Raw genomic sequence first — 25277 nt, 5'->3', positions numbered from 1 at the left:
GTCCATCTCTGTTATGTCACAGCCCCATAATATCAAGACTGAGGCTCAGGGTCTTCCTGGAATTCTGTTTACTACTTTGATAGTACCAGCTGTGTACACCACATTTCAAAAACACGTAAGAGGACATGGAAACCTTTATCTAAGTTAGATAAAAGGCCAGAGAAGAGATTGAATTTGAGAGCAGTAAGATGAACACCTTGGACCTAATTTAATAGCAACCTGAGAAGATGAGTGAGCTTAAACAGCTAGAAGGCCTCTCTGAGGAAAGAGGCGGACAGGTGGCCATTGAAATCTAGCCAGCAGTGCAGAGATTTTAGGAAGGGCATGGAAGAAAGTAGCTGATCTAGGAAGAATGTGGAAAGTGGAGTGGACAAGACGAAGCTTTGAAGGCGGTACAAGAAGCTGGCAGAGTGCAGCACAAAGGGGGCTTGGAAGACTATACATTCTTGCAGGTAGACTGGGCAGGATCTTGAAAGTAAACATCAGAATACCAAGCAAGAATGTTTGCTGACGGTATTTATATTTACAGGCTATCCCTTTAGAACTTTGTCACCAGACTGATCAGAACTTCCACAGGACCTGCCAGATGCAACAGTGCCAGTTATTTAAACTGTTCGACAAAAGGGGATAAAGCCATTGTTCCACATGGGAGCACTGCATAGATATCTGGAAGAAGTATTTTGTAACCTCCTCTCCACTGCTCGACAAAGCTTCACTGGCAATAGTCTGTTTCAATTTGCTTGGCAAAATATTAAATAATTTTCCCTGTGTTTCTAAGTGGAGCTCTTTTGTTGTTGTTTTATTTGTGCACCAGTGGTGCCGATGTCAGCCCATGCCTGGGAAAAGGTTGTAAACCTTCCTCCCAGCGAAGGTACTCACAGAAGCCTGGGGTCCCCAACAGACTTTAAAAACTATCACCTACACTCGGACCACACACAGAGGTCAAAGGGTCTAATTTCGGCACTCTGCCTCGGAACGGATTTAAATATCAATCAAAACAGCTAATTGGTTAAAAGATTAAAATTATACCATTGAACCCGTTAAGTGTTGGCAGGAGCAGAGCAGAGAGATCTCACTGGGGCTGCAAGCAGGCATGGCAACGCCCCTGCAGCACAGCTGGAGCCAGGATCTGAGGCCACTGCAGCATGGCTGGGGCTGGGTCCTGCCTGCCCCACCCCCGAGGAGTGGTCCTGGCTCCTGTCCAGATTGCCAGCTCCATGGCCACTGCAGCATGGCCAGGATCCCACATGCCACTCTGATCTGGCTGGGTTTCCACCAGCCAGCCTGGTGCAGCTGGCAGTCCAGTTAACTAGTTACCAATTCAGCCTAATGCCTACCGGGTAACCAGCTAATCTTTTACATCCCTGCTGTGCTCTAGCTAACCCTAGCTGGCACTCACATTATCAAAGTAGCAGTCATAGCCATCAGGTGAGGCCTTCCTCAGTGCTTCTTCCAAGGATCCTATGGTTTTATAGTTAAAGGCTTCATCAAAGCCAATCAGTTTCAGATAAGCAACCTTTTTATCCGAGCCAGCGCAGCCAACCACCTTGCAGCCCTAGGGCAAAAGAAAATACATCTTAACTCCCAGGTGGAGTCAGCATAAAACTCACAGTATAAACGAGATGCTACATGCTAGCAGATAGCAAACCCTGCAAGTCCTCTTTGCCTCTCTCTGCACTGTATGCCTTCAGAACGCCACAGGCTCCTACACCCCCAGCTCCCCCTGCCTTGAGAAGCCCTGAGAAAGCTGCATCCCTCCTGCTTCTCTTTGCCCTGCTCACAAAACACTCCTCAGGCCACATGGACTTAGGAAGCATGACCTGCAACACTAAGTTATGGTACTGGTGTTAAGGCAGTGTCTGTCCTGCATTTTAGTGCTTTAGCAACAGGCATTCAAAAAAGGCAGATACCAGATAAAAATGACACTCTTGAAATTCTAAGTATCCCTCCCTGAAGGGGTCAAAATTTCAAAATTTATGCTGTATGATGCAACACCCTGAATAGTCACATTTCAGACAATTGCTCTTTGTGTTATTGACAGAGACAGAAAAATGTTTTTAAAAGCCTGTGCACACCTCTCCCCTCCTCCCACCGCACACATTTCATCTCCTATACTTTACATATGTTGTATGGGGCTGACGGGTGAAGAACGGCTTGTGATGTATTGGCAACGTAGTTACCACTAAAAACACACTGGTGTAGGGACAGGCTGACAAGTCAGTGGCATTAGAGATGACCGATGTGGAACACAGTGCTGTATCACTGGCATAGGAGGGCGTTGGTTGCAAGGTTTGCACCAGCTGATTGAGAAGTACAGGCAGGAAATGGTCTTGATATACAGTATTTTATTTCTTTCCTGCGGGCAATACTCTTGTTTCTCATCTGGCTCTTCACTACCATACTGCTACAGCAATGAAGGGTCCTGTGGCACCTTCTAAACTAACAGAAAAGTTTTGAGCGTGAACTTTCGTGAGCACAGACTCACTTGATCAGATGCTGGTCTTGGAAATCTGCAGGACCGGGTATAAATAAGCCAGAGCAACGGTGGGGATAACAAGGTTAGCTCAGTCAACAAGGGTGAGGCTTACTACCAGCAGCTGATCTGGAGGTGTGAACACCAAGGGAGGGGAAGCTGCTTCTGTATTTATCCAGCCATTCGCAGTCTTTGTTTAAGCCAGAGCTGAGGGCATTGAATTTGCAGATGAATTGTAGCTCAGAAATTTCTCTTTGGAGTCTGGTCCTGAAATTTCTTTGCTGTAGGATAGCTACTTTTAAGTCTGCTACTGTGTGGCCTGGGAGATTGAAGTGCTCTCCTACAGGTTTTTGTATATTGCCGTTCCTGATGTCTGATTTGTGTGCATTTATTCTTTTACGTAGAGACTGTCCAGTTTGTCCGATGTATATAGCAGAGAGGCATTGCTGGCACATGATGGCATAAATTATATTGGTAGATGTGCAGCTGAATGAACCCATGATGATGTGGCTGATCTGGTTAGGTCTTGTAATGGTGTTGCTGGTGTAGATATGGGGGCAGAGCTGGCAATGAGGTTTGTTGCATGGATGGGTCCCTGAGTTAGAGTGACTGTGGTCCGGCGTGTAGTTGCTGGTTAGGATTTGCTTCAGGTTGGCAGGTTGTCTGTGGACAAGGACTGGTCTGCCTCCCAAGGCCTGTGAAAGTGGGGGATCATTGTCCGGGATGGGTTGTAAATCCCTGATGATGCGCTGTAGAGGTTTTAGCTGAGGACTGTACGTGATGGCTAGTGGTGTTCTGTTGGTTTCTCTCTTGGGCTTGTCCTGTAGTAAGAGGCTTTGTGGCACACGTCTGGCTCTGACGATCTGTTTTTTCACTTCCTCAGGTGGGTATTGCAGTTTCAAGAATGCTTGGTAGAGATCCTGTAGGTGTTTGTCTCTGTCAGAGGGGTTGGAGCAAATGCGGTTATATCTTAGTGCTTGGCTGTAGACAATGGATCGTGTGGTGTGTCTGGGATGGAAGCTGGAGGCATGAAGGTAGGCATAGCGGTCAGTAGGTTTATGGTACAGGGTGGTATTGATGTGGCCATCGTGTATTAGCACCGTGGTGTCCAGGAAGCGGATCTCCTGTGTGGACTGTTCCAGGCTGAGGTTGATGTTGGGGTGAAAGTTGTTGAAGTCCTGGTGGAATTCCTCCAGAATCTCCTTCCCATGAAAACCCGTAGGAGAGCACTTCAATCTCCCAGGCCACACAGTAGCAGACTTAAAAGTAGCTATCCTACAGCAAAGAAATTTCAGGACCAGACTCCAAAGAGAAATTTCTGAGCTACAATTCATCTGCAAATTCGATGCCCTCAGCTCTGGCTTAAACAAAGACTGCGAATGGCTGGATAAATACAGAAGCAGCTTCCCCTCCCTTGGTGTTCACACCTCCAGATCAACTGCTGGTAGTAAGCCTCACCCCTGCTGACTGAGCTAACCTTGTTATCCCCACCCTTGCTGTGGCTTATTTATACCTGGCCCTGCAGATTTCCAAGACCAGCATCTGATGAAGTGAGTCTGTGCTCACGAAAGCTCATGCTCAAAACTTTTCTGTTAGTCTATAAGGTGCCACAGGACCCTTCATTGCTGTTACAGATCCAGACTAACACGGCTACCCCTCCGATACTTGATACCATACTGCTAGATACACATAGCTAACGTCGGCTGTGATCCTGGTTCTTGCGGTAAGGCTGTTGGCTTGAGGGAATGGGATATTGTGACAGGGAGAAAATCAATGACAGGCACACTTGGCAAACTGCTCGCTGTGCTCCTGGACTCAATGTCCTGATGCTCTTTTCAGGCCAAGCCCTGGTCACATGGATGCAGTGGGGCTTCTCAGCTGAGCAAGGCTTAGCAGGGTGGGGCTATCAGTGCCAAGGAGCAATAGTAATTTGCAACAATAGTAATTTGCATCATTTTTATTAAATTCTCCTCCTAAGAGTGCCCTGTCAGAGCTAAACCACTGATCTCAAAGCAAGCCCCCTTCCTAAGCAGTCAGATCTCTCCTCTCCTTAATTTGGCCGTCTATGGTATTCACAAGAAGATACTCACTCCAATTTTAGCAATCTGCCCCACCACTGAACCCACAGCCCCAGCTGCTGCAGAGACCAGAACTGTGTCTCCTGCTCTAATCTTGCAGATCTCAAACAGGCCAAAGTATGCAGTGAGGCTGAAAGAGAAAGGAAGCATTTAGTGGTGACACACAGAGGTATTACAACACAAATCAGGTCTCTCAAACTTCACGTAGCTGCTCCAAGGAGGGGATATCTTATCCCCTTAGAGATTCCTTTTCCTCATTCTGTAAGTAGTACTAGGAATTTTTCAAAACGTGGACAAAATCCATTCAAGCTATCAAGGTGTGGAAAGCTACACATTCTGCCCATGTTTAAAAGGTTACAAAGGTTCTGCTCTGTACAGATCACAAATAGCAAGCTGAAAGCGCTCCAGGTGTCTTGTCCTACAAACGCAAAGATCAGGAAAGGAGCAAATTAGGAGGAAGGAGGTAACACCAAGCACGAGCGGAATGGAATTCCTTCTGTACTGAGGGCAGGGTTATCATGGACAGTTTCTTTGTTTTCACAGATGCGTGCTTTTAGATTGTAGAGTTCTACAGCTGCGTGCGTGCCCATCTGTGTCCAAACTCTGGGAATAAACTGAGCTCAGCAGAGTAAGATCTCAAGATTATGAGCCTTGCCTAGTTACCTTTGAAATCAAAAGGAGAATGTCAGTAGGACTGGGCCCTTGGTCTGCTTTGTAATTCCAGCATAGTGTTCTGTCCCCACTTCCATATGGCCAAAAAGCAACTGTCCCCATGTAGGTGAAAAGCAGATACCAAATGGAGACACTGATAAGCCTCCCATCCACAGGCAGTGTTCCCCTGAATTTTTCCATCCATGTGTAGAATAAATTTTGTTATATGCACCAAGGCATGTGCATATGTGCACCACCAGTAGAATCACATGCTGCTGACTGTGGCCACTCTGCTAATCAGCTGGACATCATTTGAATTACTCTTGGGCACCATGCAAGTGCTCAGTTTACAGGGAACACCGCCCACAGGTTGGATCAAAGTTCCAACCTCTCAGACCATGCACTGATTAGGCTCAAATGTGTTTTGGTAGACCCTGCACACAGGAGGCTGGAAATCTCAATGCAGTGAAATTCAGTTAGTCTTGATCTAGCATGTCCTCTGACTTACCCGGGCATGCCAATTGTCCCAAGAGCCAAAGATCTGGGGATCTTTTCTGGCCAAGGAGGAAGCTGCTGTAGATCTTTCCCATCAGAGATGAAGTGAGTTGTCCAGCCTGCATTAGCCACAACATAGGTCCCTACTTGGAAGGTGGGATTCTTGCTTTCCACAACCCTGAGAAGACAGCCAAAAGCCACACTTTACAAGCAGCTCCTTCTCTTAAGGGACAGCTCAGTGGTTTGAGCATTAACCTGCTAAACCCTGTGTTTTGAGTTCAGTCCTTGCAGGGACCATTTAGGGATCTAGGGCCAGAAAAAAAAAAGCAGGGGGGGTGGTGCTTGGTCTTGCCAAGAGGGCAGGGAACTGGACTCAATGACCTCCTGAGGTCCCTGCCAGTTCCGAGAGATGTGTGTATCTCCCTAGTGTTATTAAATATTGACATAGGGCCAGCACCCAGGGTTCAAGGAAATGCTCCTCACAGGCAGGTTAATGCATCACTAGCTACGCTACACATTTCCTGAGCCTTTTTCTGAAACAGCAGGCACTGGCCATAGGAATTACAATACTGGATCAGATCTGTGTTCCTAATAGCGGTTATGGAGGATTCCAAGCCAAACACCAGGTCTGTCAGAATCCTGAGCAGATCCCTGTAGCTTGGCCACTAGGAGAGAGGAAAGTTGCAGAAATGGTACATCTTGGGGCAGAAGAGAAAGGCAGTTCCCTTTTCAGTAAACCTGTGATCCTGTGATTCCTGTGATCATCTAGTCCAGGGGTGCGCAAAGTGGGGGGTGCATAGCATGACTGGCATCCCCTCCCGGCAGCTTCCACTGCCTCCCCAGCCCTCTGCTGCTTTCCCCCACCCACCCCTGCAGCATCCACCATAGCCAAGGGATAACAGTGACCAATGGGAATGGCACCTACCTGCCACAGAGCCCACTGGCCCAATCAGAATATGCAGAAGCCCTGAGCCAGGTGGCAGGGGCACCCAGTGAGTTCCCAGCTTGGTAAGGCAGCCTGACTGGTCCCTGCAGCCCGTGTTACACTGGCTCTGAAGGTCCCTCCCCCGTACGTGAAATGCCAGTGCGGAGTGAATGCTGTGCCCAGAGGCAGTGCAGGGCCATCACCATTCTGTTGCCACCACCGCCCATCAACACAGCACAGCCCAGGGCTGCCACTTCCCTGCTCTACAGCAGCGCCAACTTCCAGGGCCAGCAGTGCAGCAAGGGCAATGCCTATGAGGTACAGGTGGTGATGCAGCTGAGCTCCTGGGGTCCCCACTTTGAAGCAGCCCCCAAGCACTCCTCCCCCCTTTGAGGCATTGCACCCATAGTGCCCCTCCCCCTTCAAGGCACCCCTTGAGTCCCCTGCATCCCCTCTTGGGGTCCTCCCCGCAAGTACCCCTCCCACTCGAGGGCACTCCCTGGAGCCCCCCAGCACTCCCTTCCTGAGCATCCCCCCACATCCCTTCCTGTGGTCCTCCTAATTGCAAGAATGAAAAGTGGGGCTCAATGTAAAATGTTTGCTCCCCCCACAATCTAGACTGACCTCATGCATAACTCAGGCCAGGGAACTTCCTCCAAATAATTTTAATTTTCAAGCGAAATGGTGCAAATATTGACAGTACCTGACCTCTTGCTCAGAGATTAGGGCTTTAATTTCCACCCAGCCTGGGCTTCCCACAGGGGACCTCAAAGATGTCTGATGGTAATGGAGACACTAATGTGTTCCATGGCAATGGTGAAGTCACCCTATCCAAGATCAGCAAAAGGAGTAAGGAGACAGTGCATTCTCAGCTGGAATTGCTATCTGCAGAGGTCCAGGGTGACCACTTATTACACAGCACGTCCTGCGTACAAGAGGACACCTCAGGATACAACCAATTGTGCAACATTAGACTGTCCTGTCCTGTCCTGTCTTGGAAGAACTCCCTTTAAAGGCATTGCTCATGGGAGAACATAGGTGAGGATTGTCTCCTGAGGCCTCCAAACAAGCTCTACTAGTACTAAAAGGCAGTATGGCTTCACAAGATGCACTTGTTTTCTGACAGGTTACAGACTCATTAGAAGGTATGGCCTATCATTTGGTTGTATTTGTGGTCTGTAATGAAAAAGAGTTGAGCCCAAATAACAAACTGAGCCACATTTACTGCTACCAGCAAAAAGGAGACATGCACTCCTCTTTCCCAGGAGCACCTCTTATTTTGCAGCACGTTCCCCTCACTTTGAAGGTGTGCCTCAACTATACACCCTCAAAGCCACTCAGATTTATACCACAGCTAATTACAAGTTAAAGAGCACCTTGTGCACCATCTAAGGTCTAACCCACCAGTTCCTTTATTTATTTTCTACATCTTTCCTTCTCTCTCTTACAGACAGCACATTCCAAACCAGCTGAACACAACCCCTCTGCTGGGCCTTGCCATTACCTCTCTTGTCTTTGATCGCTTTCGTAATGCCAATTTGCTGACGTCAGCCTCTCAAAGTGTTGTGGGATATTTGACATGGGTGAAGAGAGTCATGAGGAGGGTCTAATGCATTCAGTTAACATTACTCCTTAACACTTTGTGTACATAATGTATTCTATATTAGTCTTGTGCTGCACAATGTCTATTAACATGCCGCTTATTGCAACTGGCTAACAGACAACTGTATAAGCTGCATGCATGTCTCTTAAAAGAGACATGGTGCCTTCTCCGGCGCTTTGAGTCTCCTGTATGGAAAGATGATAGAGAGTTGGGGGGGCGGAAAAACAATCAAGAAACTAATCTTAGCAAGATCTTACCTAGCAACTTGGCTGCCTATCATTGTGTCTCCTTCCTTCATTAATCTTTCACTGTAAGGTCTGAAACACACAAAACGGAGATAGAGACTTACTGCAAGTCCAAAATAGTTACTACAAATTATTGTCCATTTTCTTATCACACACACAAAGCACTGAGGTTCTCACAGCTGGCTCTGCCGGCTATCTGCAGAGAAAGTGAGAGTTCTGTTCTCATTTTAACAAAGCACTGCTCCCCAAAATGAAATATTGTTCCCATCCAACTACTCATGAGTTCCACGTTGATCAACGCCTGCGCTGGGATGACTAATTATAAAATGCTAGCCTCCTACCATTAATTGGTTACAGTCAATATTCCCTCAATTTTTTTTCATCCATGTGCAGAAAAAAATTCGTTACGTGCACTGAAGCATGCACAGCTTTGTACCACCAACAGAAATGCATGCTGCTGGCTGTAGATGCTATGGGCACACTCCAAATCAGCTGAGAGGCAACTGAATTTCTCCTGGATGGCCCCATGCACTCAACTTACAGGGAACACTGGTTACAGCTACAGACAGAGACCACAGCTAGTACCTTTAAGATGAGGGATTGCTCAGGGCTTCAGAAGAACTAGCTTTAATTCCTGGCTCTAACACAGAATTCCTTTGTAACCTCAATCTCTCTGTGCCTCAGGAAGATTAAAATGGAGATAACAACACTTGCATCCTAATGGCCCTTATCTATTTCAAGGAAACTTTTCAGGGCAGGGAGTGTCTCCTGCTGAGCGTACACACAGCGGGGCCTCGAGCTCAGGTGAAGCCACTTGCTTCTGTTGGAATGTGAAGCATAACAACAACAATTAGAACTTGCAGTACAGATGAACAGAGCTGTGTTTTGCCCGAGTTCCCAACAGCCCATTAAAACTCAGTAAAGCCCAGGGAACCTCTATGGCTCTAGTACAGTTATTGCACAGTTCAACTCTGTCTACTACACACAGCTGAACTGTCCCTTAGTCCCAAGTTGTGGAGGTAGGAAGGATACTGTGTTTTAGCCACGTCCACCTATATGGTACTTGCTACAGTGTAGAAGGGCCTTCCGTGATGACCTACATGGTGCTCGGGTGTTTTTATAGGGCAAGTAGTCCCTGAGAGGACTGTGGAAAGCCAGGTGCACTGCTTTTAGGACTCAACTAGCAATTCAACTTAGTAACCTAAACTGGTTTTGAACTGAAAGAGCAGAAAGGAAAACATACCTCATGTAAGGGTCAACGCTGAGAAACACAGATTCAAACAGCACCTCTGCAATAGAAAGGATGAGCAGTTACATTAGGACCTAGTAAGTAAAAGTATCAAATGTTACAAGATAGTGATCACACAGTACTCTGGATTCCCTTCAGAGTTCAAATTGAGTTTCTAGCTTTGGCTAGATTACTGCCGCACGCAAGGCAAATGGCCACAGCTTTCTGTTTTGTTTCTGAGACCCTTGTGGAAGGAAGGTTTTTTGGGACACTTTTCTTCTCAGCCTGTCCACCTTTCCTGTAGCCCAGCGATGGGCAAGGGAGAGCCCACAGACTGTAGGCAGCCCACTAGGTCATTTTATTTTACCCACCACGGATGGTGTCATATGAATGGGCCTGGAAGGACCATGGCCTGCCCAATTAGACGCCAGGCCCACCCAAATCAGAGCCCGAGAGGAGGCAGCTCTGTCAGGACACAGTGTGAGGGAAGGGGGATCGAAGAGATGAAGGAGAAGAGGCGGCCCTCAAGGGAAGCAACAAGAGACTCCGCTGGCCTCAAGAAGAGGATGCTAATAGAGGGCAAAAGGAAGCTCTGCTCATCACCTAGAGTGGGAGAAGCAGTGCTAGAGTAAGGGCAGAAGGAGGCAGCTCCTCAGTTATGATGGGACCCCCCCAGGATGGTCTTGGTGGGCACTGCCTGGGATTACTGAGCAAGGGCAGTGCATCCTGGGAAGCAGGAACTAGGGAACAGGAGCATCGGGGGGAACAGGCTTGTCCACATCCCTGGAGATCTGGGAGCGTCTCTGATGGTGTGCCCTTCTGCACACTGACTAAAGGCCCAGTGAACAGTTTCTGTTTAAACTGGGGCTTGTGGGAAGAGAGCGGGAGGTGTATTTAAAGGGTATCGTATGAGGAGATTTTTATCTAAGCGCTCTACTTTTGCACAGTTAATAGTGGTGCTAATGGTGCTAACATACTGCACTGTAGCAAACATCTCTATGTTGTGCAATGTGTCGCCTCGAACAACAGCGACAACAATATGGCCACCAAAGGGTTTCAGGTATCAGAGGGGTACAATAAGCAGACCTTGTCCCCATAGACCAGGGGTCAGCAACCTTTCTGAGGCAGTGCCAAAGTTCAAGCTTCTGACTCCTCGTACAGTCCGAGTGCTGGGGATACTTTTAAAAGTCACTAATAGTCCTGTCTACAACAGCTTCATTAATAAATACACTAAGCTGCAGAGCTTTACTGTTTAGGTGGTGGTTGGTAGCCTTAGCTGGTCTTTTGTTAATCCACAGGCAGCCTGGCTTTGAGCAAGCTCCCAGATGCACGGGGAAGCAGGGATGGGGCTGAGCTTCTGCCTTGTATGACAATGAAAATTGGTTCATGTGCCACTCTTGGCATCCATGCTAAAGGTTTCCTGACCCTGCCATAGAGCCTTGCAAATATATTGGTTGACAGCCATAGGAAACATGGTTCCCACTCTCTGGGTTCAAAGCCCTTTCTGCTACTGTAGCCCCTTTGGGGTATGTCTACACTGTGATTAGACACCCTCAACTGATTAGGTGTCCAGTGCTTGAGCTAACAAGCAGCTTAATTGCAATGCAGCCATTTGGGCTCAGGCCCTAGGAGGTGGGAGAGTCCCATTGCTGGACAACCCAACATCTACACCACATTTACATAGCTCCTTATAGCCTGCATAGTTGACACAGGCCATGCTCAGAGTTTTGACTACTGTGGGCCACATAAGCAGCTCTCTCTGTGTTATGTGGCCGCACCCACACAATATATACCCTATCTGTATGGCCTGTGCACATCACAAGGGCTGCCAGGTGTGTGTAGCTCCAGTTCTCCTGAGAAGGAGAAACCAGAACTGGACCCAGTGTCACTTCTGCCCAGAGCTGCATAGGTCCATGAGTACTGGGGCTTGTGACCTCACATTGTAAAAAGAGAGGGAGGCCCTGGCTAGTTACGTGGGGAGGGCATAGCTCTGGGTGGGTTTGCAGACAGCAGCAGCAGAGGATTCCAGAGGGGTTTGTCAGGGAAAGTTTATAGGTCCTGAGATGACCAGAAGCAGCCAAGAGTCACTGCTAGACTGGAACTCTGCCCAGGACTTGGTCTAGATGCATTGGTCGGTGTCTGTCCCCTCCTACTGTGGTACCACTGAAAATGCAACCCTTTGCCACTGCTCTCCTATTTCCCCTTGTGGTTTTTCTCTTTTCATCCCTCTGTAAATAAATATTTCCCCAACCTAATTTCTTGGGCTACTCAGGAGAGGCATCTCCCCCACCTCCACACTCACATGCTGCAAGGGGTTTGGATCAGGTGTCTCTACAGTAGAAGGGAGTTTCTCTGCTGTGTTTCCATGCACACCTTTGCTTGGCCAGAGATGCTCCGCAGACTGGACTCCCTCTTGGCCACAGGGGCGTTACTGCTATACTAATTATTTTTTCAAACAAAAATCCAGACACGAATGTTCCATTGAATTCAGCCTGCTGGCTGGCTGGGAGCACAGTACAAAATCTGCTGAATCCATAATATGGCTTGAAACATCTGCCAGATCCCTACTGGCTGGGGGATTAAATTTACTAGCCAGAAAAGAGATGAAAGACAGGTCTGAAGCGAAGGTAAAAGGCACCAGTGGGGTTCAGGAGCAAAGTCCTTTTGAAAGCCCAGGCCCCCAGCTGCTGGTATTTCTCCCAAAATGCTGTCCCTGAAGCATATTCAGGGCCTCCATCTTTCATGTCAACCTCTGACTAGCAGGCAGTTAATATGTTTGAAGTTCAAGCACCTTCTCACGGCTGGAAGGAAAGACTTTTCTGTATCTTTGCCCCATCCCAGAGATTCCTGACTGGTGTAAGGACATGTACCCTCATTCCACCCTTCTCTAAACTCCTTCTTTGGGCCTGATTCCTCAGTGAAGCACCAGCATGGAATGGACATGATTCTTCATAATTTCTATGCTGCCCTCAGGGTTCTCACTAGAAGCAGTGAAAGTGACCGTCTTGCTAGTTTAATTACCCTTTTGTATGTTAAATCTCTCCCTGTCTGCTGAGGGAGGAGGAAGACACTGTGTCTGTTTACATTTGGGGGTGGTTTGGCACAGTGGGGGATTTAAGCCTGGGGGCGGTTTGGGGATACGGACGGAGGAGGGTTAAGCCTGGGGGCAGGCAGGTTGGTTTGGGGCTGCAGGGCGTTTCGGCACCTTTTTTTTCTAGAAAAAAAGCACTGCATTTGGAAGGTCAACTTTCCATCACAATGGTATGCGGGAGATAGTGTAATTAAAAAATAAATTTTATGTTTCATATACTTTAGCATTTGACATCTCCAAGCTCATCAGATAAAGTTTTCCATAAGTCAAGTTCTGGTCAGCGCTATATAGATCTCAATGCATCTTTGCAGCAGCCTCACCCCCCAGAACCCTGATGGTAAGAATGGGGATTTTCAAAAGTGCCTGGCATTGGTCTATCTCTGCTCCCATTGGAATCAGGGAGTGATTGATTTCAGTGGAAGCAGAGACAGGTCAGTGCTGAACAGTGCAGAAAATCCCACCTGGAACACCTACTTATTCAAGTGAATGCTGGTGAGTCACAGGATTCTTTGACAAGTCACACAAATGTCCTTTTCTTTGCCCAACCCCGGAGTGAAATTTTGCAAAACTCAGTTCACAGGGATGTCTTCCTTATTCTATATTTACACACTGCGCTATGAGTACAAAGACAAACAGAGTCCTAACACCCTCTGTGTGAAGGAACATTCTGCTTACCAGCCTCCTTCAGTTCTCGCAGCTCTGCTTCTTTCAGCTCAAAGTCACTGTTTTTGGGGAAGCCCTCAAAATGCTTTTTCAGCACCCAAGACTTGGCTCTCACCATCCTGTCCCAACCTAGAAGAAAACAGCACAATCAAAATCAAAAGCTGGAATGCAAATGCCTGCAGCCATTCTGAACCCTACTGCTGCAAGATTAGATATTGATAAGTGCCATACCTAAGCACCTTAAGCTCTGTGCTTTACCTTTTCAAGCAAAGCAAAGGCCCTGAAAAATGCAAAGAGTGTGTCAGGTCTTTTATACTTTCACTTACCAAGGTTTATTTTTTAAAAGTACTTTTCCTTACCACAGTGAAGGATGCCCCAGAGCTGTTCACTCCAGGGGCCAGTTTAGCTCTGCAGCTTCCCAGGAATGGGAGAACATAAAGTCAGCTTACATCATCTCAGCCTCTACTCCACTGAGCAGTGAATTCTGCACCACAACTCCTAAAGATGCAGCACAGAACCTCACATATATATTCTAAAAGCAGTTGAAGGAGGTGGCTGCCTGTTTGATTATAAATCCTCAGTTAAAGGGCTTTCCTTACATTAGTTAAATCTACAGATGCAGGCTGGTTAAAAGGACTCAGCACTAAAACTACTTTAACAAGTTTTAGCCAAAGTTCAAAGTGTCAGTACCTTTTAGCCCTGATAACGTGGCTAGCCCGTCCCCACACTTCTGCCAATAGGTGGTAAAAAACATATTAAAATATTTGGTAAACACAGATTTTAATAACCAATCAGAGTGTTTCAAACATTGACAGCTTCTCAGGTGTAGCAATATAGCAAAATGAACTGAGAACATTCCTTAATCATAAAATAATCTTACGGAACTGTCCCAGGTGAACCTTACAGGTGTTTATAATACACATGCACAACCTCTTTCATACCGTAAAAAATTGGATGCCCCCCACTGCCCTCCCCCAAAAAGAAAAAGTTGAAAAGTGGATACTTATAATAGAGATTTGCACTCTCTGCAGCTCCTGGTATGGAATCTGGTGGTATTCTGCTGGCTGCTTTTTATCCACAGAGCAGAACCTCAGAGACTGGAATAGGCAATCTCTGAAAATCAAAGTTTCCTTTCTGAACAGTGATCTGTCTGGTGAACCTCTGTCTTTCCTCAGCTGAGCGGCCAGTGTCAAAGAGCACAGCTTTTATCCAGTGGATATGAATTTCCTTTGCTCCACCCTACAGGGCCTGTTCTCAAACTGCTAGCAAATCAGGTGCAGAAGTCATTTGACTTAGTCCAGTTAGTGTCAGTTAGTTCACCGGTAGATAAAGTTCCAATTCAGCAAATATTAACTCAGAACTGCCCCACGATAAAGCAACTCCAGATACACAAAACATTTGCAGGCCACCTTGAGCAAGGAGCCCTCCAAAAATATATTGCTGTTCAGACAAGAGATGTTGCTTTGAGGGCAGCTGGTCACAAGTGCAAAGGAGATACCATCTCACTAGCCTCTATGCAAAGTCTTATACTAAAATACCGAAATTAAAATTAATCTAATTTTAAAAGAAAGAACTAAAACCAGGTATTCAGTGCACGTAAGCATTAGCAAAATAAAAAATGGGTTCAAACAGATGCCACATACTACTTTGTTATTCTCGAAGCAGGCTTATGTTCTTACTCTTTTTTGTAGAGCAAGCATTTCCAGCAACCTTTCTGTTTTAGAACTCTGTTTTCAACTTTTATTTTTAACCTGTATCTTTGGTTCAAAGTTTGTAAAGTCCATCCACCATCAGGGGAAAAAAAAATTATTTATTTTTAAACATTGTTTCGTTTCCTGAGACCATTAGTAAAATTTTCAAAAGCAACAACATAATTTAAGAGCCTATGCAGGTTCCCGAGACTTGGATTTTCGAAGGTATTTAGATGCCTGGCTGCCAGCTGAGAATCTGGGTGTGATGGGTTTTAGGCTTCTAATTTATTTAGGCTCTTTTGAAATTTTGACAACAGTTTCTCTGATTATCCAGCTAGTCCTGCCACATTCCCTTTACTGTCAACAAGCTGTTAAATATTAATAAGCTTCAGCACTCCAGCTTACCGCATTGTAGTGAATTGTGTGGTGTGAGAGGGACCCTGAACAGACTTCACTGTCTTGGGCTTTACTGAGGGGCCCAGCCACTCGGTGCTTGTCATAATAATCACACACGCTAAGGTCAAAGTCTATGCAGGATTTAACAAGGTGCGTGCCTCAGCAGAAAGCAGCAGGCCCAACTTGAAACAAGCAAAGACAGCAGTATTCATTGGAAGCGGTGATCTTGTAGTTAAATGCTCTGCACTGATTTCAGATATTAAGCGGCACACATGTGCTTTGTGTTAAGCCAACAGCGTATGTTGTTTTGGCCCACTATAAAAAACAAAAGCAGCCCCAGACATTCCTTGGCATTCAGCAAATGTACATGTTGCACAAGTGCATTGACTAATTTCACAAAACGACAAAACCATCCATCCACTGTGTCAAAGATTAGAAGCAAACACTTTAAATCCAGCAAGGAAGACAAACCTGTATGATACCATAAATTCCCATTCACTGTTTATCTGTAGCTGCTTTATAAACAGAGCCACCTTAAAAACAGCTCCCCATAATCAATGATTTCATTACCAGGACTAGAGGAAAAGCCAGATGGTATTGTTATCTGTGGTAATGGGCCCTCAGAACTCAAATAAAAGAACAAGAACGGCCTCACCCTCTCCTTGTGTTTACAGATTGTGTACACACCAAGGACAGACCTACACAGCCACACAAAAATCCCTTAATCACGGAAACCAGACTCATTTCACCTAGTGGTATTTCTAAACCAGTCAGCATGACAGCACTGCTGGACAAATTTTGTGCTGACTTAACCCTGCACTTCACAGAAATCATGTTTAACATAGCTCACAACCCTAGAGATCATTTGCTATGCCAGTTGCTTTTAGAAATGCTTCAAGTCTTATGTGATTCATTAAGTGTGTCTGTAAGTTTGCATCCAGATTACTCTGTCCTCTTTGGAATGGGAATCAAACAGTTCAGTCATTGTCCTCTGTGCCTGCACTTCACAGATGCATTTGAAGCCCTTGATTTTGCTTGAGATTTGCAGAATACTCAACATGATATGGCGCCTTATTCTGGTTTATTGTTAAAATAAAGGAGTTGCCTTTAAACATATATAATAATTACCATTCGCTACTGAATTTACCTATAGAGATATCTATAATTCTCTCTCTCCAGGTTTATTTTAATAAGTCTGTAAGATTCCATAATAGAGCTAAAATTACAGGTTGGACCTTCCTGGACCTGAACCAGGGCATTTGCCAGAGAAGGGGAGGTCAGTGCTCCCCTGCTGGACACTGGCCCCTGCTCCTGGGTTACCATGTGGGCCATTGGCCCATCCCCAGCCACCATGGGGCCCCACTTCTGGTCTGGCAGGACTCCCAGCCAGCAGCCACTCTGCCACCAGCCCAGGTGCAGCTTCTCAGCCATGGTCAGGGCTTCTGGCTGTCCTTGGCTTCCCTGTTGCTGACCCAGCCCCAGCAGCGGCTTCCCTGCCACCAGTGCAGCTGCAGCTGCCCAACCCTGGCTGGGGCTCCTAGCTGCTGAACTCTCAAATGCCAGGGTGCTCTGGTCCATCTACATCCATGGTCCTGCCAGATCACGGATGTTGCTGGAACAGAAAAGAAAGTCCCAGATTTCAGAGGCTGAACCTGTAGCAAAACTACATTTTGTGGCAATTATGCCTGAATCTAGCCTATCTACCAAAATTCTTATAAGAACAGAAATAAGAATGGGAAAGATTTGTACATTCTTTTCCCACCTACAAATTGCCTGCAGTGCTCTTGATAACATATTCCAATACTCCATAAGGCTTTTGCTTCCATAGCCAACGGATGCCTAAAACCAATGGCCATCTTGATTTCATCTATATTGTACCACAATGCAAACTCCTAAGTGACCAAGTTTGCTTTTATGTCAATTGTATCAACATTTGACTGTCACACATTCCTCACATTTGGGAAATCACTCTGCCTTAAGCCAGCTGAGATGATTTAAGTTCCATGTTAAATTCAACTTTGTTTCATTCCTTTGTCAGCTAGAATTGTTTCTCCCTGAATTCTTGATTTATTGCAAGTTTGGAGTTAGGCTCCGGTTTGGTTCTGCTGCCAATCTCAGTTCATTTGGACATAGTGTTGCGTGTGAGTTCCAGGTCTGTTTTTGTTCATATTCTCTCTGAAATAACTTGGAGGGTTTCAGCAACATATGACTGAGAATGTTTATTCCTAAGCATAATACATCCACTGTGCAATAGTTCAGCAGTGGTTTTGTGTTGTGTGCAAATGCCCAGAGATTAAAAACTAGAGAAATGATTGGTGGAAATAATATTGTATCCTGTTACCTCCCTTCCTTACCTGGTTTACGCAGTTGTTTGATATGCTTAACAATAACAATACTTAAGATTTTTGAAGCATTTGCCAATGAAACCACCTAAGGAACTTCATAAATACCAGGCAGGTTATACAGGCTGAACCTCTCATCTGGCACCCCCGGACCTGATTAGTCCTGGACGAGAGAATTTGCCGGATGACGGGAGGTCAATATTTTCTAGCACATTACCAACACTTCCACTGCTTACTGGGCTCTTAGAAGATATTTAGGGGTATATTACAGCTGAACAACAGCACCGAAAACTGAGATCCAGGACTCATGGCTGTAAACAAACTTTATGGGCCCAGGGGAAACATGGCTAGACCCATGATAAATGGTCGTCCAGCTAACTAAAATCATGCCAGATTACAGAATAGGCCACACAAGAGAGCTCCCAATTAGAGAGGTTCAACCTATAGGCTGGAAATGTCATCAAGGGTCTCAACAGGATCAGACATTATGGAATCTACTATTCGCTCCACCAATGATTTGATAAGTCATCTTGTTTATGTCACGTAAGGGCTGATATTCTGAGCAACCACAGGTTCCACTGAAGACTATCTGCACTTCTGGCAATATATAACAATGCTCTCCTTCCTTCATAAAGTTCTTTCAGCTCATTTGGAGAAAACGTGCTAAGTACCACACATAAATGGTAATAAAATAAAATGGAGGACAAATTCCTCATGCTGCAACATGAAATCAGAACAGCTAAACTGGCACGACACTCCATTATGGGACAATGACAGCGCAGCCTCACTTCTTCTAGCACCTTGATCACAAGCTGACAGAATGTCACCGTGCGCAAACGCAAAGTCATTGTGTGACAGCACTGCACTACAACCTAACATTGTGTGCAAGGTCAAAATTCAATACTGCTGGGCGAGGTAGACTCATGGGATGGGGAAGACCAGCAAGAGCCTGAGAAACCTGAAAATCTCTCATGAATTTCTGGGAAGGTGGCAACTCTACAGTATTAAAAAAAAATGAAAATCTACACTGCCTGGACATATACAAAACTGAATTGTAAGGCCACGGATAGCTTGTAGACCAGAATATTTCAGGGAATTGGGGATTGTCAGGCTAGCCCAGTCATTCTGAATCTCCTACAGGGTCACTGACAGGTTTTGGGGTGGTATGAGCACCATATCTATTTTTTATTTTTCAATTCTTTTAAATTACATTTCTAGCCCTTTTGCTCATGGAGAAAACTTCAAAATCTTAAGGCAAATATCAGCTCATTTAGAATGGAAATGTTGCCTGACTAAAATCCACAGGCAACCTAAAACAACAGTACTATGAGGTATGAGCTGCTTCATGAGTCTCCATCAAGGCCTGATGGACTCTAATCCTGTAGCCGTGGAATGTGGCGTTTTCCAACAAGCCACAGAATTCTCCATTTTGCTGCTTCTTGCTCCTTATGAGACCAATTTGTAGATGCTTCTGACTCTTCAGCTTTTCCCTCAAAGGGAAAGTGGATTACAGTGGATTACAGTGTATGTGTCCTTCTCTGATGCAGTGAGCCAGGAAGGAGGGCACCCTCCCTTTCTTCCCATTTCCCCTTCTTGCGGCTCACCACTTGAAGAAGTGGTTTTTTTGCATGCTTGGCTTAATCTACTTCTTGACTCCTCCCCCTGCCCCTCTACTCTCTGATTTGCTCACTTTGATAATATTTTAAAGTGCTACTTTACTGCTTTTTTGCTTTGCTACTAGAGTCCAGAACTCCTGAATAAGGCATGTAGTAACAAGCCAGTCACAAGCAGTATCCATATTCCCATCCAGGTTCTGAGCTGGGGTGATGAGGGGGTGTCTCAGACCTGGGCTTCAATTAAGCAGGAACATTTACATGGCTATTTTCAGCTTTCATTGTGCAATACCTGTGAGCCCACATCAGTTGACCTGGGCTCTGAGGCTCACTGCTGTGGGGTGTTTTTGCAGTGAAGTCATACCCTAAGGTAGGCTTTTTCACAAGCACTGACCACATTGGGTGCTGCCGATGAAAATCCAACCTGTTATTTTAGTGCCTGAATGGGAGCTGAAGTCTTGAAAACCTCACCTTAAATTAAGTGGCTTGGAAATGTGGAAATGCTAGTACAGAAGTCTGGTGGAAAGTTCTCCAGGCTTCCTACAGACTGGGTAAACAAGCAAGTAAAATTAATTTAAAATGTTTGAAAAATGTTTTAATTTCAGCCTCTTTAGCGTGTGTATGAAAACTTCAGAAATGGTGGGCAAGTTAGAGCCACAGCTTTCTAATCATCTGTAAGAAGTCCTGTGGCACCTTATAGACTAACAGATATTTTGGAGCATAAACTTTCATGGGCAAAGACCCGCTTCGAAGCAGGTCTTTGCCTACAAAATCTTATGCTCCAAAATATCTGTTAGTCTATAAGGTGCCACAGGACTTGGTTTTTTGGAAGATACAGACTAACTTGGCTACCCCTCTGATACTAATCATCTGTGTTTTCTATGTAAAAGCCAAATTCTGGTCTGTGTAAACCAAGAGTTTTGCCTGTGACTTTATGGAAGCAAAATTGGTCATAATTATGGGGATCATAGATAATTTTCTGAAATACATTGTATTCTTTCCTCAGAATTAACCTTTGTCCTGAATTTTTTTTTACAGTGTTGCAAAACTAGGATTGAATCAAAGTGGTCCCAGTGGTTTCCCAACCTTTTGCTAAGCTGGGATCTCATTTTTCATGGCAGGACTCATTTGGGACTCTTTCTCTGTCTAGCTGTGATCCCTTCCAGTGCTGGGAGTTGGAAGCCTGGGGTAGAGAACTCATGTCCCATACAGCCCCTGAAGAGAAGCACTCTGAGCAAGCCAAAGCTGATCTGTGACCTACTCAGCAATGGCAGAGCTGCATTCAGTCAGGAAAATCCTTAGGTACCGTCTGTGCCCAAATACGGGACCGTCCTGCCCAATATGGGACAGATGGTCACCAAAACTGAGGACGGCGATGCTGCTGATGCTGTGCGAGCCACCTGGGTCCAGAGCTGTCGTGTCCCTGTGAGCTGCTTGGGGCCAGAGCTGCACCACAGCTGGAGCTGCCACTGCCGTGTGAGCCACCCAGGGCTGGAGATGCACCTCAGCTGGAGTCCCCAGGACCAGAGGAGCCACCTCCACCACTGCTATCACATGCTTGTCTCACTATGTTGCGGGGGGGGGGGGGTGCGGACCAGCTGGAGGGGTGCCCCACATGTGTGGCTCTCCTCAGCCGCATTCGCCACACTACGACGCCCCATTCACCACATGTGGGGAACAGGGAGCATATTGGACACAGCAGCATTAAGAAATCCAGAACTTTACAGCACCCTTATATCTCTTTTTTGAGCACCACTGCAATCCTGTGAGTTGCTAAAGCTTCCCAATGAATGGAACAATGAGTCCAAATGGGTGCAATAGACTGGATTCTGCTCGCTCTCTTTTTCTGTAGAAACTTGGGCAACAGCAGTGGAAATACCAACACAGCCTTGCCAATTCAGCCTGGCAGCAAGAACTGATTGGTGGAAAGCTTCAGAGTCCCCTCCCCTCTGCCCAATAGTGCATCCTTTGAGTGGACAGTAAAACAAGGAGTTCTCAGGTACGGATCCTTCCTACCTGCACTGAACACATCAAAATAGTTGGGCAGCAGACACATCTCTAGTTTTGTCCCATTGTACTGAGAAATTGTGGCTCTCCTGAACAGGTGTTGCTGACCACTGGCAGGCATATCATGAATTTATCAGCTAACTATATCATGAACTGCTTTGGCTTGACAGGAAGATCCCAACATAACATGAACAACAGCTAAGAGAATGGTTGTAATCAGTGTTTCCCCAGTTATATGAGGCTTGAGACCTTTTAATATTCACTTTGACACCAAGTCTGATGCCCACAGGGTTTTCTGATGCACCTTATGGTTTTGGTGTAGAAAAAGTGAATAAGAAAAGGTTATTTATTTGTTCCTATAACATAAGAACTAGGGGTTATCAAATGAAATTAATGAGCAGCAGCTTTAAAACTAACAAAAGGAAGTTTTTCTCCACACAGTTCATGGTAGGCCTTTGGAACTCCTTGCCAGAGGATGTTGTGAAGACGAGGACTTTCACATGATTCAAAAAAGAACTAGATATATTCTCGAAGGTTAGGTCCATCAATGGCTATTAGCAAGGATGGTAGGAATGGTGTCCCTAGCCTCTGTTTGTCAGAAGCTAGAAATGGATGACAAGGGAGGGATCACGCAGTAAGTACCTCTTCTATTCACTCGCTCTGGGGCATCTGGCATTGGCTTCTGTTGGAAGACAGGACACTGGACTTGATGGGACCTTTGGTATGAGCCAGCACGGCCAGTCTCATATTCTTACGTTCATGAGTACAGCATTGCCATTTCATAACCCAGGCTTCGGGTGTAGTAATCCTATGCATTGCAGATCAAGAAATTTAACAGGCGTCCTTTGTAAACATGGTTGCTTCCTTTCCACATGGCTCGGTGGTCCCTCCTTTTGATGGTCATAAGCAAACCTCTGAATCCTTTGTTGGATGCTAAGATAACCCCTTTGAACTATCACAGAAGCTGAGAGGCAATTTGGTGCATGCTTGGGTCAGGGTGTCCGATGATGATGATCTGAGCCTCATCCTGGATTATTCTATTTACTTCCCAGAATCCACAAACTGGCGAACCCCGGATGACCTATCATTTCAGGTATTGGCACCCTTACCACCGGATTACCCAATTATGCGGACTCTCTCCTCAACCCTATGCCACCAACATGCCCAGCTATCTCCAAGATACCACTGACTTCCTGAGGAAATTACAAAACATCGGAAAAGTTTCTGATAACACCATCCTTGCCACCATGGATGTAGAGGCTCTGTACACTAATATTCCACATGAAGACAGATTACAAGTGATCAGGAATACGATCCCTGATGTCACCACAGCCAGTCTGGTGTCTGACCTCTGTAACTTTGTTCTTATCCACAATTATTTCCGATTTGGGGACAATTTATACTTCCAGATTAATGGAACTCTTATGGGCACCCGCATGGCCCCACAATATGCTAATATATTTATGGCTGGCCTGGAACAATGATTCTTCAGCTCTCGTCCCCTATTACGCCCCCTCTACTTAAGATACACTGATGACATCTTTATGATTGGACCCATGGTATAGAGACTCTAGAAAAATTCCACAGAGATTTTAACAATCTGCACCCCACCATCAACTTATGCTTCGATTACTCCACGCGAGAGGTACGTTTCCTGGACATTACAGTACAAATCAAAGATGGCCTGATTGGTACCACACTCTACCAGAAATCCACTGATCTCTATACTTACCTACACAGATCTAGCTTCCATCCTGTACACATAACTAGATTCATTGTTTACAATCAAGCCCTTAGGTACAATCACGTTTGCTTTGATCCTGCTGACAGAGACCTCAAACTACAAGATCTTTACTAAATACTCATAAACCTGAATTACCCACCAGGAGAAATAAAAAACAAATCGACAGGGCCAGACGAATACCCAGAGACCAGCTACTCCAAGACAGGCCCAAAAGAGCCAAGAACAGAACACCACTCGTCATTACCTGCAGCCCCCAACTCAAATCACTGCAACGCATTGTTAAAGACCTACAACCTATCCTTAATCAGGATGCCACACTCCAGAAGGCCCTAGGTGACAGGCCTGTTCTCTCCTACAACCTGCCAACCTTATGAGGATTCTCACCAACAGCCACAGTCTATACCTCAGGAACACCAGTCCTGGGATTTTGCCTTACAACAAAGCCCGCTGCCAGCTTTGTCCACATATCTATTCTGGAGATACCATCACTGGACCTAACCAGGTTATTCACAGAATCACAGGCACATTCTCATGCTCCTCAACTAACATCATATATGCCGTCATGTGCCAACAATGCCCAGATGCTTTGTATATTGGACAGATTTCAAACTCTCTTAGACAAAGAGTTAATGGGCACAAAACAGACATAAAAACACTCCTGATCCACAAACCGGTCAGCCGACATTTTAATGGAGTGGGCCATTCTGTTAATGACTGAAGAGTTTGTGTCTTACTGAAGAGGAATTTTCACACTACTTTGGAAAGAGATGCTGCTGAACTCTCTTTTATATTCAAATTCAACACATTAACACATGGTTTGAATCAGGATGCGAATTTCTGGGACATTATAGGGGCTCTTTTGCATACTTGGCTTAATCTAATTCTTTATTCCCCCCACCCCACCCCTCTACTCTCTAATTTGCTCACCTTGATCATTTTTTTTCTGATTTGTCAACCTTGATTACTATTTTTGGTTCTCTATGCCTTAAATATTGAGTCTGTTCTAGTATGGCTATGGTCTGAAGAAGTGGATCTGTCCCACGAAAGCTCACCTAATAAATTATTTTGTTAGTCTTTAAAGTGCTACTTGACTGCTTTTTTGTTCTGGTAGTGTATAGACTAGCACGGCTTTCTCTCTGTTACTAATCAACATGCAAGGCACTACATTTAGCTGTTTGGAATGGAGATCCATCAACTACATGAAACAACTCACCCAGATCCAGACAGACATCATCTTTCTCTCCAAACTCAAGAAAATGGACATTGTACCCAAGGGACTGACAGTGAAAAACCCATTACAATCAATGTACCACACTGACTACAGCAAGCATCTATGCAACACGCTCTCTAAGGAACTGAGGAACCACTTGATGAAAATCCTTTACAATAAACGAAAGATTATTAAAAATGAACTCTGAACTTGAAATTCTCATCAACAATCAGGCATCCACATCAAGACCCCACAGAACGAGGCTTTACTTGTACTAGACAAGAAATTTATAAAACACACTTCCGTTTCCTGCAAAAAAGAAAAGAGAATAAATTTTCTAAATTACTTCACACCTCAGGATACTACAACTACAATAACGACAGCTCAACTAACAATATTGTTAACCTTCCGGCTACCAACTCAACCCAGAAGAAGAGCTTCTCTTACCCCGGGGTCCCTCCTTTTGCCCTACTTCCTCCATGAATTTAATACAATTCTGTGGTGACCTTGAAGCCTTCTTTTGCTGCCTTCATCTAAAGGAATTCTTCCAACACAACCATGAACAACAGTCTGACTCTCTTGACCTCCCACCCCACCAACACCAAAAGAAGAAGAACTCTATGTGGACTCTCCCGACGGTCGTAGTGAAAGTCTGGATTTTTACGTACAATGCTTCCGCAACCATGCTCAGACTGACAATATACACAAACAATGCCAAATGAGACACAATCTCATCTATGCTGAACACTATGCTGTCCACCATCTCAAAAATAACCCAGACATTATAATCAAACCAGCTGACAAAGGGGGTGCTGTTGTCAT

General features: G+C 45.5%; 1 protein-coding gene across 2 annotated transcripts in view; it reads right to left on the bottom strand.

Moving 5' to 3' along the window:
- The window catches only part of PTGR1 (prostaglandin reductase 1), a 32289-nt gene that overhangs the window by 5183 nt on the left and 1829 nt on the right, over positions 1 to 25277 (bottom strand). The window contains exons 1-7 of one of the 2 annotated variants that reach the window (XM_074994039.1): positions 14460 to 14635; positions 13465 to 13581; positions 9714 to 9759; positions 8483 to 8542; positions 5711 to 5875; positions 4564 to 4681; positions 1400 to 1555 (exon numbers count right to left, since the gene is read on the bottom strand). In XM_074994039.1, coding sequence (XP_074850140.1) covers positions 1400 to 1555; positions 4564 to 4681; positions 5711 to 5875; positions 8483 to 8542; positions 9714 to 9759; positions 13465 to 13570 — 651 coding nt within the window. In that variant the 5' untranslated portion in view covers positions 13571 to 13581; positions 14460 to 14635. Of the gene's footprint in view, positions 1 to 1399; positions 1556 to 4563; positions 4682 to 5710; positions 5876 to 8482; positions 8543 to 9713; positions 9760 to 13464; positions 13582 to 14459; positions 14636 to 25277 lie in introns of those variants that run through there. The other variant, XM_074994037.1, reaches the window with a different exon arrangement.

This window comes from Carettochelys insculpta, chromosome 5, assembly GCF_033958435.1.
Source record: "Carettochelys insculpta isolate YL-2023 chromosome 5, ASM3395843v1, whole genome shotgun sequence".
In the NCBI taxonomy this organism is placed as follows: domain Eukaryota; kingdom Metazoa; phylum Chordata; order Testudines; family Carettochelyidae; genus Carettochelys; species Carettochelys insculpta.
This window is presented reverse-complemented; position numbering and strand designations above follow the sequence as displayed.